This window comes from Anser brachyrhynchus (genome assembly GCF_964034855.1).
Source record: "Anser brachyrhynchus genome assembly, chromosome: Z".
NCBI classification, from domain to species: Eukaryota; Metazoa; Chordata; class Aves; order Anseriformes; family Anatidae; genus Anser; species Anser brachyrhynchus.
The window spans coordinates 8,435,717-8,451,587 of NC_137697.1; the positions used below are offsets into that span (position 1 = coordinate 8,435,717).

The 15,871-nt window shown below is 38.3% G+C and overlaps 1 protein-coding gene across 3 annotated transcripts in view; it reads right to left on the minus strand.

Moving 5' to 3' along the window:
- Positions 1–15,871, minus strand: part of RANBP3L (RAN binding protein 3 like) — a 39,780-nt gene that overhangs the window by 17,908 nt on the left and 6,001 nt on the right. For all 3 annotated transcript variants that reach the window (XM_080574261.1, XM_080574262.1, XM_080574263.1), the window contains exons 2-9: positions 11,296–11,354; positions 10,994–11,030; positions 10,298–10,375; positions 9,111–9,185; positions 7,896–7,964; positions 7,063–7,187; positions 6,485–6,588; positions 512–587 (exon numbers count right to left, since the gene is read on the minus strand). In XM_080574261.1, the coding sequence (XP_080430387.1) occupies positions 512–587; positions 6,485–6,588; positions 7,063–7,187; positions 7,896–7,964; positions 9,111–9,185; positions 10,298–10,375; positions 10,994–11,030; positions 11,296–11,354 (623 nt within the window). The remainder of the gene's footprint in view (positions 1–511; positions 588–6,484; positions 6,589–7,062; positions 7,188–7,895; positions 7,965–9,110; positions 9,186–10,297; positions 10,376–10,993; positions 11,031–11,295; positions 11,355–15,871) is intronic.

The following is a 15,871-nucleotide window of genomic DNA, read 5'->3' on the forward strand; positions in this document are numbered from 1 at the left end:
AGGAACCACCTTGCTGTCCTAAGTTTTCTTCAGGCCTTGATCCATTAAGCTGCCTCACAGCTGCACAATGTATCTCAACATGGACAGTATCTAGGATGTGTTTTCAATTTTCCTCTCTGCCCAACAGAATTCATACTAATTTCTCCTATCTCTTAACAACTATGATCAAAAATGTTTGAATGGCAGGGAACCCATTCTTTCCTCTCCTACTGTGGCTATTCTGCTTTATGTAGAATATTTAAACAAACCTCGTACAGGTCAAAAAATGAGCAAAAGAAAGGAAATGCATACTGGTATGGGTTTATAGTTACGGTAGTTATTTAGGATGGCAAAATAGGGATGCCTACCTCTCCTGCAGAAAATAAATATTATCTCTTCAACAGCCATTAGAATCTATTTACTCACATCTTAAAAAGGAGGAGCTAAAAAAGAATTAATCTCTGAAAAAATATATACTCCTAAGTATGTACTTAATCTTGATAAAAAGCCTGCAAGCATTTACACATCTTACCAAAACTCTCTCATCCATGTTTTCTCCAAACACAAAACTAGAATTGCTGTTGCATAATACACTTCTGTTTTCTGTTCTGTGGGAACAAAATGAGGCTGTGATTTAGAACTATTTAAATAATATAATTTTTTTTACAAATATAAATATAGAACTAAGTAAAGAATATAAACATAGAACTAAGTAAAGAATATAAATATATTCATGAATTTACTTTGCCACACCTTACATTATTAAAGGCAAACAAAAAAAGGACCTCTTAAGCAATCAGATAGACATAATCTTAAAGAGAATCTACCTCTTAAGCAATCAGATAGACATAATCTTAAAGAGAATCTGAAACTGTTCTCTACATAACTTTTGAGAAAAGGAACATATAAGATTACACTGCATTTCATGAAGATTACCAAGGACGTTCCTTGACAGCAAAGGACAACAAGCAAAAGAACATGCCCCCTCCTCCTCCTCTGGGAAGTGTTCTACTCTAAAACTTCTTACTCCCAAAAGAACATGCCCCCTCCTCCTCCTCTGGGAAGTGTTCTACTCTAAAACTTCTTACTCCAGAAGCTTTAATGAGTTATATTTGTTTCCCTGTTTTTTGTTCCATGAAAATGTACCACTGATAAACAACTATCCCTCCATGTTGATGCAGCTCTGGTGCCGTACAGAATAACCTATTTCCCAGGGCCTCACAGGCCCTCCTTGGTCATCCACCTAAGAACCTGGAAAGGCAGAAAGACAGTGCATTCTAATGCACACACTTTTAATTCACATAAATACTGCAAAAATATGTAAAGGTATCATAGCATCAGAGAACTATAGTATCATAGAATCAAAGAATTGTGGAATCAAAGAATGACTTGGGTTGGAAGGGACCTTTAAAGATCATCCAAAGCCAACCTCCCTGCCATGGGCAGGGACACCTCCCACCAGCCCAGGCTGCCCAAAGCCCCATCCAGCCTGGCCTTGAGCACTGCCAGGGATGGGGCAGCCACAGCTTCTCTGGGCAGCCTGTGCCAGGGCCTCACCACACTCATGGTACAGAATTTGTTTCTGATATCTAATCTAAATCTACACTCTTTTACTTTAAAACCATTACTCCTTGTCCTACCATTACACACCCAGTTAAGAAGTCTCTCCTTGTCTTTCCTGTCAGCCACCTTTAAGTACTGAAAGTCTGGAGCCTTCTCTTCTCCAGGCTGAACAACCCCAACTCACTCAGCTTGTCTTCATAACAGAGGTACTCCAGCCCTCTGATCTTCCTTGAGGCCCTCCTCTGGACTCCTTCTAACAGGTCTATGTCTTTCTTGTGCTTGCAGCCCCAGAGCTGGGTACAGGACTCCCGGAGGGGCCTCACAAGGGCAGAGCAGAGGGGGAGAATCACCTCTGTCCACCTACTGGCCGTGCTTCTTTTGATGCATCCCACGATATGGTTGGCTTTCTGGGCTGCAAGTGCACATTGTCAGTTCATGAGATGGTATCATATGATAGCACATGGCTTATGATGAGTTGTAACTAAAACAGGAAAGGAAGATCTTTACATTTTTCAGTGACCTATTCTCCAGATATATTTAAGATGAGAAGTGAAGAAAAGTAGGTATTTACAGTCCTGTGACACTGACTAAATAACAGTTTGGGGGGATACAGATTTGAGAGAAAATTTCCCAGTGTAGATAAATTACTTTACAACTAGGATCTGGAGTTTCTTGATTGTGACTAGTTTTGGCAGAAGCTACACTAAAACAACACTTCTTCTTTTCCCTTTTCCCTTCTTAGCGTCTTAGGTTTTCCAGGTAAAAAACATTAAGTATTTTTATTGAATTGCCTCCCTGAGCTTCACTGCTCTCAGTTAGCTTCTTGCTTCTCAGGAGGCTTTAAGAGAATGCTTTTTACAATAGTGATACAGTCACAACTTGTAAAAAACTTGTGGATCGCAGTCACGAATATTCCAGTATAAATTGAGTTGTGACTATTAATTGTGATTACTGCTAACTAGATTGCCACTTTAAATTAACAACATTCTTTTTTATAAAATTCACTAAAAAAGTCCTTATAAACTTCTTTGTTTGGAAATTGTTCCTGCTGGCATTTTTTGACAAAAGGCCTACAGGTTATTCATGTTTTCTGTAGAACTTAATCACTGTATCTCTTGCTGTCAAAGTCAAAACCATTCTTGTCTCTTTCTGTTTCAGAAGGAAGATTTGGCAGGAAGACAATCTGATGCTCTGACACAAAGTGCATACCTCAGCACCACTTATCAAGGCTCTTCTAGAGCACTTATCCTTGGGAGGGCTTAGTGGCACTTACGTCATGCAGAGGATATTCCTGTTAATAAGCTCGGTTTGCTTCTACAACTTTGATGACATGTGTCTACAACTAAGTCTTTGTGTTCACAGTGACAATGTGCTTGAAATCTCTTCATGTAGTATGAAGGAATTCAGTAGTTAACAGTTAATTCAGTACCTTACACTCACAGAAATAATACTCCTTAACTATTCCTCATCCATATTCAATGTGTTTCTAACACAAAGACGAAATAAAATATAAAAAGTAGAAAATCAGTCTCTTTTCAGCCTTGAAGTCTTCCATACAGATTTTATGCCATGAACGGGGAATCTAAAGTGTGTTGAAACTAATTACTCTCTTATCGTTTAGTAAAAACAATTTTCCATTAAAATTCACTGAATTGTAATCAATTTCCATTCTGAGATTTCATCTGCTACATCCAGGCTACTCTACTAGTAAAAGAGTAAGGATAGCATTCTAGAAGAGCTAAAAATCAAAAACTAGAACCTTGTCTCAAACAAATAATGTGGGAAATAGATTTTGATTATTTTGAGAAATTTAAGAAAAAAAGCAATCTGTCAGGATCTTTCTTTTTGCAGACAATTAAATTGTAACTGCCAGCCTGAGAGTCTCACTAAAACCTCAATACCCTTATGTTGCTGCAGGGTGAGAACAAAATGTGCTAGGATGACATTGCCATGGAGATGCAAATCAGAAGCACTGAATTCGGGAAACTACCACTAACAAGGAAGAATCAGAGAAGGAGCAATGTCTATAGGACACTGGAAAGATACTATGGAGAGGGAGTAGATCCAGGTACTCAGCTGCTCCTTCTCAGAGCGTCCAGAGGGTTCTGAGTAGCTGCCAGTTCTAGTGCTGGCTCTGACGCACTGCAAGGTTTTCAGGCAAATCATTGTGCAAAGATGAATACAGGTTCAGAAGTCTGCATTTTCCCAGCATTGTATTTCTGTCACTTAGAAAAAAATGGTTTTTTTTTTAGTGTCCAGAGGAGGGTGACAAAGATGGTGAAGGGCCTAGAGGGGAAGATGTATGAGGAGCAGCTGAGGGCACTGGGCCTGTTCAGCCTGGAGAAGAGGAGGCTGAGGGGGGACCTCATCGCGGTCTACAGCTTCCTCACGAAGGGGAGTGGAGAGGCAGCTGACCTATTCTCTGTAAACACCAGCGACAGGACCCGTGGGAATGGTGTTAAACTGAGGCAGGTGAAGTTTAGGCTGGACATCAGGAAGAGGTTCTTCACCGAGAGGGTGGTTGCACACTGGAACAGGCTCCCCAGGGACGCAGTCACTGCACCAAGCCTGTCTGAATTTAAGAAGCATTTGGACTGTGCACTTAGTCACATGGTCTAAACTTTGGGCAGACCTGTGCGGTGCCAGGAGTTGGACTAGATGATCCTTATGGGTCCCTTCCAATTCAGGATATTCTATGATTCTATGACTCTATGATGTTTTCTTTAAAATGTTAATAATTTTGTTTTATTTTTAATTGTTATTATTATTAATAATATTTTAATGATTTCAATTTTATTAATTATTTGCTTAATCAAACTCAAGAAACTCAGTAAATTTCTCCTCTTTAGTTTACTGCTGTAAGCTACAGTCAGTTCAGGAAATGGAACTGTTGGTGGTTTCCTGTGATATCAACAGCTGCAGCAACCGCAGAGGACTAACAAATTATTTTCATTCATCTCTCTGCAGAACTGTATCACATAGAGAAGAACAGGAGGAAGATGAGGGAAAGAAAGGGACATTTGCACGCAGCAGGAATCTATGCTATTGAGTCTCCCCACAATGCTTTTTTTTTTTTGGTACACAAATGTCAGTTGTTTCACCTTGATTGATAATTAACAACAAAACTTACTTTTTTTTTTTTTCTTCTTAGTGATCAGCAGGCCTGGCTGCAATGGTTGCTAGTTTTTAGCATGTATATGGAGTTTAATACTTGTTTGAATACTTGTCAAGTTACCTATGAGAAAACAGCTACTCCAAAAAGATTTTTATGACATGTTTTTGAGCAATGGACACTTTATGCACATCAGAAGAATGGCACTAGCCCTCTCCTATAAACTTGGAAGAACAGAAAGCACCTGGTCATATTTAAATTAGTATTCAGCTTGGCAATTAAGTCAACATTTAATACAATCCTGATACACAACATTAATCAGGCACAGAATACAAAGAGACTAGTAATCCCTCTTTAAAAAAGAAAAGGAAACGAAATACTATAAGAACTTTTAAGTCCTGTAGCTTGTCAGTACTGAAACATTGCATGGCATTTCTTTATTCAACTACTTCAGAAAACAAAGCCACTCAACTATCTGTTCCTAGATGTTGTACAAGTGACAGAAGGTAAATGGACTTGGAATATTGGTTTAAATTTTGGCTTAAAATCAACTGATTTTAAGGCAGGAGCATCTTCCTTCAGCTTCTCTAATATGTGCATTACCATCATTCTGAATCTGCTAAAAACACAACATGTCCTCACAGGATATCATCACAACGTTAATTGTGATAGAAAAGGGCAGGCTGGCTCTTCCAAAAACAACAACTGAGCCCTCTAACAATGCTCTTCTTGTTGATAAAGATTAATAATCTAAGTTGCTTGTTCATATAAAACTCCTCATCTCTTCAGAAGCCTGGCACTCTGCATCCCAAATTTGTGGACTCTTTACCTGTGGTCCATCAGGCTCTAAAGAAGACTTGAACAGATTCCTTTGCAGTTAACATGTTCTCCGCTCTTATTTGGTGGGAGTGGGAAAGGATACAACATCACAGATATATTGGTTGTATATATATTCCTAGCAATTTTGAAGTACTGTTCTTTAATCAGTATCTTAAGGTATACTCCAGATGCTCACAATTTCCAGGTAAAAAACTCCCATCAACCATCAGGAAGCAGTATTAATACTCATGGGATAACCTGTCTGCACTAAACTGGTTAGCTGACAGACCTATAGCATTCTCATGAGCCATTCTCCAGAGAGAGGTGAGCTCTCAAGTGCCCTCTTTTGCATTAGTATGAGTTCTTTCAGTTATATACAGAGGCAGTGTTGAGAGGAAGTGTCCCAGTCCAAAGAAATTAGCTTTCTCATTCAGAAGTTCAAAAGTCCATCCTGGACAACCTGTGCACGAAGATGCCACCCTATTACAGTCATTGCAGCTAGATGTTCATGCCAGAAATTCTGGTATGTACATGGAAGTAGCACATCAGCTGCAGCATTCACCATGTCTTCCAAAGCAGTCCTGCATGGTTTTCTTCATGCCTTCTGTGTCCAATATGCTTACATATGTTGGTAATTACTGATTTTCTCTCCATCTGCTTATGAAATGGGCAGCTATGCAATCAGAATAGAGTTCTCCGAAGAGAAAACGTGACTGTAAACATTCAAAACCAAGACATATTTTGAATTGACAAAGCTGCATGAAATGGCAAACCAAAATCGTTTCTGGCTTGGGAGTTGCTAACGAGAAATGAACTGTTTCCTGGCAGGAGTCCATTCCTTATGGCGTACAGAACTCATGTCAGCACCCACAAATCTTGGCACCACACACAAATACCAGTGAGCACTGTGTGGATGTAGATAGGCTTAGTACCATGTTAGACATGTAAGACAAAAGGGCAGGCCATAGGCCAAGTGACAAAATGGTGTAAAAATATAATAATAAAACTTACTGTGTTGCTTTAGAGCTAGAAGGATTCATGGTAATAGATGACCTTGCTGCTGTTTTGGAACTTACTGAATTCTCAGCTAAGGAATAAGAGCTGTCTTCAGGTAACTAGGAATAATAGAACCAGATGAATTAATCAGTCCAAGTTTACTTTCTGCTATAAACAGGTCTGCTAGAAATCCAGAGTCACTGAGGTTTATATATGTGGTAGTTAGCAAATCTTCCTCCTACTACGTATTAAGCCAGTGCCCTTAATCAATACACCAGAATGTAACTTTCTAAATAAACAAAATATAGAAGATCCCCAAACTTGATTCACCCACAGAACTCTGGTATCTGAAAATTGAGACAGACTGCAAAGAAGACATGTTTTTCTAAACAAGGTTAGCACTAGTTTAACAGTTCCCACTGTAATCAGTGATCCATCGATTCCACTCAAACTGATACAGGAAATTCCTTGAAAATCATGCAGTGGAATAATTAACCACTTTAAAACAGCACTGATTTTTCATTTGTTTTTTGTTCTTTAATTTGATTGAGCTCCAAACATATATTAGTCAGTAAAATTACTCTTCCTTTTACCTGAATATGTGCTTCTTGCTTAGTCATTAGAGATACTACAGGATTTTCAGGACAGGTCAGGGCTTGTGGGGGTTGTAAAATGGCAGGTCTAATAACATTCCGCAATTGACTTTGTGACAAGGATCCTTGCAAAATACAAAGACAAAATATTTAAACAGAGACTTTTTCTCCACATCTAATTCATACCAATGTGTCTTGCCTCTTTAACTGAAAACTTCAAAGCCTACTTAAATAACATTTATTGTTATTGTTTCCGTGGTATATATTCTAAAAAAAAAAAAAAAGCTCTAAAACACACACAGCTCTGCAGTGACACCAACCTATCAGGATAACAGGGTGATGCATTATATAATATAAACATATATATATTTTAATAAAATATATATTTATATTTAGAACCTAAATATATATTTGGACCTAAATATAAATACAAACCTATTTATATTTAGGTTCAAACCAGTCAGTACTGCTTTGTGTTAGACATGTATTCCTGTATTTCAGATTTAATCCTGCACCTGCAGATGCCAAGGGGGCTCTTCATTACTTTCTGAAACAGTAGAGTTTTATCCTTATTCAGTCATATATTAGAAATGTGGGATTTCACTATGCAAGGCCATACTCATTCCACTCAGGAATTAAGTAGTCAGAGCAGAGGCTCAGACCAGAGCTCACAAGATATTTACACTGTCAAAAAAATAACTGATGAACCTCACAAAGACACTTGGCATATTACTCTGTCATTTTTATCTCTTTTTATGTCTTTTTATCTCTCCTGTATCCGTTAAGAATGTCTTTGTGGAGCTATAGTGAATAAATAACGCAATGGCAATTACCTTCTTTCATAGTTTTGATGTCAGTGTTTCTTCGAAGGAGAGCTGAGGTCATGAATATGTTGTTCTTTACTAAAGAACATGGAATTTAAACTTAATCAACAAGTAATGATAAACTTTAAATTATTAATTAAAGATTTTGTAAGTGCCCTCCTTCCCCCCCCCTCCTCCCCCCACTCCGTTTGGTATTATCCAAGCAATATCTTAACCTTAAGTACGATGGGTCTTAAGTACCATGGGTTTTCTGGCTATTCAGAGATGCAAGACTTTTGGATATCAACAGGTGCTTTAATCTCATAAAATCTTTCTTCAGCTTTGAAAACCAGGGAATCATGCACTTTTGCTGCTGGTTTGCAAAAGCCATTGAAATAGCAATACAACCTGGTCCCATCTCATGCTTTTTTAAAATGAGTAAATGAGACCTAAGAATATGGAAATAAATTGATGTACCCTGCCCTGTTCTAGTCAAAAGGCTTTCATAAATTACTGCAATGATGGCATTGCACTTCTGATACTTTCACTGTTTTTACAGATACAACATGCCAGCCAGAAACATGCAAGTAATAGCAAGCAAATACCATGTTCTATAAAATTATACACAACTGATACACTACACATGATCACTGCTTTTTCATTGCAGGAAGAATGTCATTTGTTGCTGTAACAAAGCCCCATAAGATTCTTTAGAAATCCGTTATGTCAAAGTCTGTCAAGGACCTGATCTTGACAAGAGACACAGACCAGGATTTCAGACCACTCTGACTTCCCCATTCATAGTAAGTGGGAGAATGCTCACTGGTCACTGGGGAGATGGAAGACAGGTTCCTGGGATAAAAATGACACTCCTATAGGAACAACTACTAAAAAATTGCAAGCAAACTAATTCGTGTAATTACTTTAACTCCATTCTGTTTTTTTTTCAATTACTATTTGTACCTCATGCAGTAAAATGCCTATTTGAAACTTATTTAAAGATTCATCCCCAGGAGTGCATGATTCCCTAAAAACAAATTCAAATAACATTGTGCTGCCGATCCTCCTAAAATATTCCTTTCTCCTCTCCAGTACCAGCCCAGCCCAATCCTGTCCAGATCTGTCCTACAGAAAAAAAAGCAGTTCTGTACATCTCTTTATTTTAACTACTATCTGCTTTTCTACACAAATGTTTTTGTTTTTTGTTTGGTTGGTTTTGTGTTTTTCTTCTTGTTTTTTAATTACCTGGCTGGGAGGGAGGGAAGGTAGGAAGGATGGTAAAGGAAGATGATCTCCCTCTTTTCTGAGCAAGTTTTGTATCTGAAAAGATAAGAAACTGAAATCACCCTTTTTGTTTGGAGCAGAAAGAGATTAATTTTAAGGTTAGCTAATTTCATGTCATGTCTTAACTGGCAGCAGAACAAATTACTGTCTGCTATCTACCAGCTTTCTGAAGTAGACCACTAGATTATGTCTATGCTGCTGAATCAGAGAGGTCTCTGAGGCCAAGTGGCATAGCCTGGTTCAGGCACACTGCTTACAGTCATTCTACACTGGCTCTGTCTTGTTAGAGAGGTTCAAAACAGAACCATGGAGTAAGCTACTGGTTAATAGTGTAAACAGTCAAGAGAACTAACACTCATACTTGCTCTTGTACCCTGATTTATTTTTTGATGTAGGCATACTCTAAAATTTCTACCATGTCTATGATTTTTTGTACTTTATTTTGATGTAATTTTCAGGGTAAACCCTGGGTAAACAGAGATTATCTTAAATCCTTTTAGCTATGTTTAGGTGTGTCACAGAACTAAATAAAAATAAAAGCAAAAATTAAAATAAATATTAAAAATGAAAAATATAAATATAAATATAATTTACACAATTAATGCCTAAATTCTGGGGAAACTTCCCAGTCCCTATGCTACATAAATACAGTAAAAAATACATTAGTCCTACTGCATAGTAGCCTTCAGTGACTTGTGTGCATTTCCCTGGAATATCATGGAAGCAATACACAGTCCTTAAAGGGACTTTGAGGTCATCTGTCAGCTGGATAGAAAGAGGGTCCCTTCATAAAACTGCTTTACATTTTCAGGGATTGCCCAAGGAACATTGATCTCTTCCACAAACCAAGATATCTCATTCCTTTCCAGCCCTCCTCCTCCACTGACTGTGTCAGCAATTCAAAGAAACTGTATGAAATCTACACATTTTTCAATATTTTATACAATATTATGTAAATATGGAAAAATAATTTATTTTTACTTTAAGACCTCTTTACTGGAAATTACCATCCAAGTTTATATCAATGTTTAAGTCTTCATTTCTACAAAGCAGAAACATTTATTAGATAGGAAAACACCTTCTCTTCTTTACCAGATAAGAATACGGAACTATGGTAATTAAAACATGACGGGATCTAAAGGGCATACCTGTATTAGATGGTGAGTTAGACTGCTGAAAAGTAAAGGACGATGATCTTGCACGTTTTCTGGAACAACAGATGAAATCTAGAGAAAGTTAAATATAATGTTCTGCGAGTACACATTGGCAGGTGATTTCAGCACAATGTTATGATATGGAATTAAAACCTGAACACAATAAATTCTAGGAATGACTTACAAGAACAGCCTTAAGGCAGTACCTAAAAGCAAAAGAAGGTCTTAGAATCTCAGTCAACACCTGGCAGAAAGCCCTAGCAAATCTTCTTTCTTTCTAGTAAGTTCAGGGGACCTAAAATCAAGCACTTAGAATGAGATCACAGCCCATAGGCTCAGAGGATTTTAAGTATGAGAAATAACATTATGCTGTGCCCAAAACAAATAGGAAAGGGCAAATAAGAGCAAATACAGCTGATGAATATACTTGGCTCCTTCTCAGGGCTTCTGGAGTTTGGCTTTTTGGTAAATGTGGGAGGTAAGAAGCCAAGAATTCTTGAAATAAGACAGGGGAATTTACATTAGGACATAGTAGGTGGCTCTACCAACATATGTAGTCTTAGTCTACTAACAGGAAATTTGTCCTGGCTCATACAAAATAAGGATCCAAACACTATTTTCACAGGCAACAGTCAGATCCTATAAATAACTCAGGGTATTATTATACTGTTTCAGTGAGGTGGTTATTACCATTTTCAGCTTTGCAAACTGGTTCCTCTGCAGGCCGCTGGAAAAAAATATAAGTGTGGAAAGGTCAAGGAGAATAGAACAGCCATTTTCTAGAGCAGGACACAAGGTATATCAATCCAACATATATGTATTAAAAGCAGTCTTGTTTTTACTTTCCACTTTTCCTTGTTCTATTTTGATCCCAATTATTACAAGTCTTAATCTGGGCTAAAACTTTTATTACTGTAAGGATCATTGTTTATAGAATCCTCATTTCTCATTATTTTTGATCGACTGGGCAAAACAAAAGTATAAGATTTTACCTTCAAAGGACGGTCCTTCCTTTCAAACACAAACGTTGGATGGGCAAGCACTGATCTCTCTGAAAAGGAAAGAGATTACTTTTAATAACAATTCCATAATAGCACTTCTAAACTGTAGTTCTCAAAGTGCTATGCAGTAACAAGCAAGACTTTATCTCCTTGTTACAAATGAAGAAATCAAAATTTTGCAGTGATGCACAACACAGTCCGTAAATAAAATGCTAGTCCACAAATCCCAGTGCAAGTTTTGCATAACTAGAGTCCACACAGTCTGGTCTTGGTTTTTTTTTACACTTCTTTTAGCTAAAAAGAAAAAAGAAGTTCCTTTAGCCTTTACAAACAACATGTCTGATTCTGTAGTCTAAGCAAACTTCAAACTTGCAGTGGATTTCCATCAAGATAACAGAAATGTTTTAGGGGACAACATAATAGTAATAACTGTTTGGTTTTTAGACTCCATTAAGCAGTAAATTTGGAAATCACATTTTCTTCCCCTCATGTTCTGTATGGTGTTCGTGCTTATGCCCCTAAGAAATCAGAAATAATACTGCATTTACTTTTGATGGATGTAAATTTGGACCATTGCTACCATTACTGTAATGCTGCAACTGTGTCCAAAGAGCCTGACAGTTTTTACCCCTGTCCTTTATACATTCACTTGCTACTGTACAGGATCCTGGTTGTGCTGAGTCTCTTGTTCTCTTAGCCAACATCATTTCTCTCTTCCAAATTCTTCCCTCAACTTTATTTCTTATGATATCACAGTATCTATTTTGAAATCAAAGAATGGAGATGGTCCTCAGGACAGACATCCTGTTTCTCAGACACATCAGCTATACCTGTGTCATTCCTGACAAGGGCTTGTCTAAGGTCTAATATGTTCCCGAACACTTCTCACAAAGGAAAATCCATAATCTTCCAGTCAATGTTCAGTTACAGTCCCTGAACAAGGACACTGATTCATTTCAGAGTTGTCATCAGAAATTTTTTCCTAACATCAAGTCTGACACCCCTCTCCCCTTCCTGCAATTTAAGTATGTTCCCAGTGGACTTGGGAAACAATGCATTCCCTTATTCAAAGCACTTGTAGATGTTCGAAGACTTAAAAGTCTCGCTTCATTTTTTCTATCTCCTAAACAAATCTATCACTCTGTCTTTACAGGCATATGTTCTAAATATGATTCTGGTTGTTCTTCCCTGGACTTACTCCAATGTCACATGTGAAGTGAATCACCCAAGACTGCACAAGAAATGCAACTAAAACCTCACCAGTGCTGAGTAAAGTGGAAAGATTATTAATCATTTTACATATGCCATTATTACTACTGGTTTCCCATCTCTTATGTAAGTTCTCCCCCAGTATCTCAAAAGCATGATTTTGTTGATTCATAATCCATGCATCAAATTTAGTGTTGATTTTAGAGTTCACTATTTTTACATCTTCCTTACATGACTTCTTCAGGCTACTCATTTTACTAAGAATGAGACATTCAGAGCCTGTGCAAGTCTAGCAGACTACCTTGGTTGTCAGAGTGAAAGAAATTGTTTTCACCACTAACACCATTTAATCACCCATTTATTGTGCCAAAAAACTAAAGAGCAAAGAATCAGATGCAAATATTTTTTTAGACCACCACATACGCAAGTCTTTATAGTTTGAGATGTCTGTAATTGGAAGTCAGAAGAAACAACCTGGTTCTAAGCATGAGATATCTGACCTGCTTTAGTTGTGTATGTTAGGAGATGAATGGTGCCCTAAATGCATGTATTTCTCTCCGTGGGTAATCAAGACAGACTAGCATGACTACTGAATTATATGACTGGCCTTTTGCCAGAGAAATCCTCCACTTGAGATCACATTGGCTGACATGTTACAGAATGTATACCATACCCTATTTTTACACCTGTTCAACAAAATGTCTGTATGAAAATATATAGATCATTATTTTTACCTTGGCTTGCACACCTATCTGTGACCAAACCACCCTAGTATTGGTATCAGTTACTTAAAGGTTTAATAAAGCAAACATTAACACAGGGGAGTTAAAAATCACTATATATGTGGGTGTATACATATATTCAAATACTGACAATTAAGAAAAAAGTAAACTTTGTTAAAATAGATGCTGCATGTATGTAACCTGGGGCAAAAAGCAAGACACTATTATTCAAACCCAGTAATCTACAGACACAGCAGTAATAGCTAATAGCTTTGTCATTGTCACTGAAGTTAATTTTGTACTTACATGGGCATTATATGCACAAAAAGGACTGAATTTAGCAAACTTGGTATGCTTAACAATGAAGATCTGATTTGTCCTTAATAGGGAAAGCACAAAAAAGCTCATATTGTTCAACACCAAAAAAGATAATTCTCTGTCACTGAAAGTTAAAGAAAATTTCCATAATCTGTTTGCAGCTGGTGGTCCATGCCACGGCATGAGATGGAGTAATTCCACTTCTATTCACTAGAGGGGAGTGGCACACATAAACAAAAGTATTTCATTGAAATATGATTACTCAATGTAATAGGCTTTTTTCCTGTCTCCTTTAAAAAAAAAAAAAAAAAAAAAAAGGCATGGGACACTTCTATTCCTATTGAATGAAAGAAAAACTCAAAAATTAAAGCACCTTCATATTCTCCACCCTCTGCTCAAAGACTACATGCTAGCAACATTTTTAAAGGTACATTTGCTACTCCAAAGCATGGAATTAGCAAAGAGTCAACTGCCGTGAAAAAAGAACTGAGTTTCTATCACAGAGTTATTTTTTGCTGGAGTTAAAAGGCTGTAGGGAGTTTGCAGGAATTAGGAGAGTTTACTGCAAATTAAAGAACAAGATTCCAGTAACAGTTTTAAAACCAGAAGTTACTGAAGAAAAATTCACAACTGCTTGATTTCAAAAGAAAAATGTGTAGCTAGAATATAATAGTATCCCATAAAGACAAACATGCATATTTTGATCTTGCAGTAAATATAAAAAAGATATATCCCATCACCTGCTTTAGATCCAAAGGGTAAACTTTCTTGCCCTAAGGATACTTAATCAGAGGTTGCTGATGCTGCCACAGTTACTTAACATTTTCAGAGAACTGTATTGCATCTATCCAAGAAAAATGAGAAAATGTTTTTGTAATTCCCGGAAAGTATTCCACGTAGCTCATCAGTAAGATCCTCACTCCTCAATGAGGCCATTCATAACAGAGTTTTAAAAATATATTTGTATTAGCTATGCATATAACCGTTGCATCAATTTCCAATTACGTTTTAAACTTTTCAGATATCTAAACACAAAATATTTGCAGCTGATCCCCAAGGAAAAAGCACTGCAGAATTACTTGTGGATCTAATACAACAGCATCAAGGAGTTACCACAATCATGTCAACACGCTAATTTTAACACTGGCGAGCGACTCTGTGTTTTTCTCCCTGTTTTTCTGCCTTAAGGTTGCTGCTGCCAGGGTGGACAGCTGTGTGCTGGGAGAAGGAGGAGAACCGCTTTTGCAGCCTCCTCTCCTGGCAGAGGCTGGGGGCACCCAGCCAGGCAGCGCATGTCTGTCCCGGGGACGAGGCAGCAGCAGCGAAGGCTGGGTGCACGCAGACACGAGGAAAATGGGGTGGGCTGGAGCCGCCCCTCCTTGTCACCAACAGGACACAGACAGAGGCTGGCTAATGCCTGGTTAAGACTGGGCCGCTCCAGTCCTCAGCAGCTTGGTACTTCTGGACAAAAAAGGCTGTTGGAAAAGTTACCAGAAAAACCTGCCAAATGGGCTGCCTCTGGCTGCTGGGACTGGAATAAACCACCAGCCTCAGCCAAGAGTCCAGACGCAGGACCTGTCTGCCTGCCCACGAATAATCACCACGGATTGGGCTCTCTTTTCCTCGCTACAGTTCCCCTGAAGCTGCCGAGTTACAAAGGTCTTAGCCTAATGTTTTCTGCATCTGAAGTTCAAAATAAGCCTGTGCCTAGAAGATACATTAGAAACGCCTAGTTCCCTTGTCTTGAGATCTTATCTGCGTGACCTCCTGGCTCCGGCCTCCTGTCCTGCGCAGAAGCACTAGCAAACGTGCTCTGGTCTGAGCGCCCCTACACAGAAGGCACCTGGCTCTCAGGGCTGGTGCCTGCTCTGCTCTGCTCACCCAGTGCTGGGATCCCAGCCCCATCAGTCCGCTCAGCACCCTGCATTAGCACCGTCCCGGCAGGTGACTGGTAAATTACACTGGTCCATATGCTCAGACTGAGAATGCATTTCTTAAGTGGAGTTTGAAAGAAAATGCGAAGATGCATTTTGGGAAAGATACTTGTGCTGCCTAAGTCTAGGAAGCACTGGTCAGAATGATGTGCCAGAAATCATGTAAAATCGCTTTCAACAGCTTCGCAGGTATCCCAAGAGCCGGCATTATCCATGAGGTGTACGTGTCATTGCCTTTGCTGTGATGTTCCACTCTTCCCTTTTATTGCTTTTACTTTTGTCCTCCTGTAGAAACTTCACAAAATATATGTAAAAAAAAAAAAAAAAAGGGGCAGGACACTGATGGTTTTGGCTATTTTAGAGTTATTATTATTATTGCTCCAT